The sequence below is a fragment of the Myiozetetes cayanensis genome, unplaced genomic scaffold (assembly GCF_022539395.1).
Source record: "Myiozetetes cayanensis isolate MyiCay16 unplaced genomic scaffold, myiCay2020 scf1, whole genome shotgun sequence".
NCBI lineage: Eukaryota > Metazoa > Chordata > Aves > Passeriformes > Tyrannidae > Myiozetetes > Myiozetetes cayanensis.
The window spans coordinates 50195740-50199154 of NW_026086604.1; the positions used below are offsets into that span (position 1 = coordinate 50195740).

At 36.8% G+C, this 3415-nt stretch overlaps 1 protein-coding gene across 1 annotated transcript in view; it reads left to right on the forward strand.

Moving 5' to 3' along the window:
• RAB12 (RAB12, member RAS oncogene family) overlaps nucleotides 1-3415 on the forward strand; it is a 50354-nt gene that overhangs the window by 18027 nt on the left and 28912 nt on the right. Inside the window, exons 3-5 of the mRNA XM_050324366.1 lie at nucleotides 1346-1484; nucleotides 2005-2094; nucleotides 3018-3122. Coding sequence (XP_050180323.1) covers nucleotides 1346-1484; nucleotides 2005-2094; nucleotides 3018-3122 — 334 coding nt within the window. The remainder of the gene's footprint in view (nucleotides 1-1345; nucleotides 1485-2004; nucleotides 2095-3017; nucleotides 3123-3415) is intronic.

Sequence of the window (3415 nt, forward strand, 5' to 3'; positions counted from 1 at the left end):
TTCACTTTTAAACTTGCTCTTTTGAAATTCCTAAAGATTTTATAAAGAATAAGATAGGTTTATGGTAGTTTGTTCTACTGCTTGTTGTGCATAGGCCTTAAAAGGATTAAATTTTCAGGACAATCGATGTGGCATTTTGTGAACACACTTCTTTTTTTTTTTTGGTAACAAGTGTTTCAGGTCTCCATTGTTAATCTCATTCCCAAATTCATTCTCCTCCTCCTCCTTTTGTCTAAAATGTGACTGTTACAAGAGGGTTCACGTTGAACTTCGGAGTCCCAACACAAATACACACATTTTTCTCCATCCACTCTTAATTTTGGTCCAACTTCTGACTTGGTCTAAGTGAAATTTCAAAATTATCTGTTTAATCTGGGGGTTGAACTCAAGCAGCAAATGTTCAATCACTTTGGGGCACCATATAACTTCCTTTCCAGTTAAGATGCCAGTCACATTTTACGACTTGGAGTATGCACCAGCTATATTTTTATTATAACTGCCAAAAATCTTCCCTAAGCAGGCTTGATGATACAATTAAAAGCAGTGCACGGGTTTTCATGGTTCAGTGAAAAATTACGCTTCTGTCTCATCTACTTTGGAACAGAAACCATAGCTAGTATGGGTGACTTAGCGTCATTGCTGGAAAATAGTCTCCAGTGTAAATTCACCCTGTCTGAAATACCTACAGTGCTGACAGTGAGCATGAAGATGTTATTTGAACACCTCAGATAAGTAGATGTGAGTGTGAAAGCCGGGTATCTGCTTTCAAAAGTTGTACCACTTAGTGATTGCTTACTCTTTTCATTCACTTTTGTGCAAGTAGTTTCTTAAGTAGTTTTGGAACTGTGGCTTAATTGCTGTGGTTGATCCAAAAAGACCCTAAAAGCTCAAATCACAATGATCAGTGCATTGCTCATGTTATAGCTGGGTGTCTGGATGTATTTGATCAGCATATATCCATATATTTTTTCATTTTTTCATTTTTTCAGGGCTATTACAAAAACAAACGAAAACAGGAGACCACAAAACAAACAACAAACTCCAGCAATGCAAAACCAGCTTTATCTGCTGGTACATTTTCATTGCACAACTTTGTTCTCAGACACATGTAGAAATGTTTGGGGACCTTTCTTGGTGAAGTTAGCGTGGAATAAATAGTTCTAATATGAAAACTTTTTATGATTAAAAGTACTGCTCCATTTTTTTCCCTGAAATTCACACATACAGGAGGAAATGTAGAGTGTCTAATGAGTGTGGGGGTGTTATTATTAAAATCTAAATAAAGTTATTCTGTACTTTGCAAATTGGTGAAATGTTTGTGCCAATGTTTGCTGCTGCTTCTTAGGGACACAGCAGGTCAGGAGAGATTCAACAGCATTACCTCAGCTTATTACAGAAGTGCCAAGGGAATTATTTTGGTGTATGATATCACCAAGAAGGAAACATTTGACGATTTGCCAAAATGGATGAAAATGATTGATAAGGTATGCCTTAAGTATTTTCTTTTTACATTCTTTTTTCAAGAAGCATTTTTTTATCTCGGAGAAATCTCTGTCAGACATTTTACAGCATTGATTTAGGATTTTTAAACTACTGACAGTTGATTTTCACTAGATTCTTTTAGCCAGGATTTAACATTAATTTCGTTTTGTTGCAAAATGCTTGAACTAGAATTGTCCCAGCTAGAAGTGTCAGTGGAAATCTGCAACATTACTCATTTACCTGTGCAGTAAGGGGAGGGGGTTATTTCCTGCCTGTGAAACGAGGTCATTATGTTCATTCTTAGATAAACCAGAACAGCTAGTTCTCAAGTCATGTTTTAAAGATGCAATTTAAAAATTGAAGTTGAAAATTTTTGAAATAATTTTTGGGAAGAACATTTACATATAAACTGATTTGTTGTGGATCCCCATTTAGCAGAGGAATTGCCCTTTTTTGTATTGTGTTTGCATCACAAAATCTTACTTTTCTAGGTTTAGTTAATTAAAAATGTTTTAATTACAGTATGCTTCAGAAGATGCAGAGCTTCTATTAGTTGGAAATAAACTGGACTGTGAAGTTGATCGAGAGATTACTCGACAGCAGGGAGAAAAGGTAAGGACAGGTCTAGAGGCAAAGCTGCTGTGGCACTGCTGCTGATGGTCCATGGCTGCTCTTGTTCTGACTGTTAGTTGTAGGGAGCATATTGAGAGTGGTGGTGATCTGACAAAATTCATGTGGTATTTACTTCTGTAGAATGTGTGGTTTGTATGTGTTCCTGCTAGGGCAGTATGATGAGTAAGCTGTAGGTAGGCTTACACTATACAGTAATGTAGGGGAAACTACTTTCTGGGCTCTGAAAGTGAAGACTTGAATCACAAATGGAGATACCTCTACTCAGGACATCTTTGTGAGCCTTCTTTCAGTACTGTTTTGGACAGGAAGCAGCCCTGCTTGATTACTTAGCTCACCTTTGTTTTCATATTTCTTTTGTTCTCTTGCAACTCCAAAAGTATTAGAAAGTACAAGAGTGACAAGGGTAGTCAAGATACTCATATCATTAGTGTGATACTCATAGCACCATCTTGGTCAGGACAGTATCAGTATGGGCATACACAAACATCTGAAAGTGAAGTGTTTTCTGTCAGAGAGTCAAGGCTAATTCTTACATCTGTACTCCCTTTCCTGCATTTTGAATAATAAGGTTAAGATTGACTCTTCTGAAAAGTTACTACTTTTTGGCAATCTGCAGCAATCTCGTGTCAACTGAATACATGAATTTCTCAGATTCAAGTCTGGAAAAATGCAGAACACTTTCCCAATAAACCTATTTTAAGCAAAAATTACCTGTATGTTGCAATATTTGCTGCACCCTGCAGATTCAGGATTATTATTTGAAATAGACTTTAGTGACAGATTTGGGGAAAATTATGTGCTTGGATTGTTTCTTAAGGTTTTACGGGGAGGGTAGGTATATTTGCTATTTGTTGCAGTTTGTGCATATCTACATAGAGTTATTTTATTTTCTCTCCCATCAGTTTGCACAGCAAATAACTGGGATGCGGTTCTGTGAAGCAAGTGCCAAGGATAATTTTAATGTGGATGAAATATTTCTAAAACTTGTTGATGACATTCTGAAAAAGGTAAAATACTCAGGTGGTAGTTCCTCTGACCACATAAATGGTCAATGTTTAAATAATGACTGCACATGCTTGGGAGGACGTAGAGGGCAAGTACAGACTGTCACATGAAGTTTTTGGATAACATGTAGTGGGCGTGATGTAGTTCACAGACTGCTGACTGCTGTATTTCACTAATAATAAGACCCAAAAGGTCCTTAAATTGAGGCTTTGGCTGACAGTGAACTCTTGAAATGAGTTCTTTGTGCTGAGTTCTATGCAGATGACTGTTACAGGTGATTTTTCTTTTCTTTAAG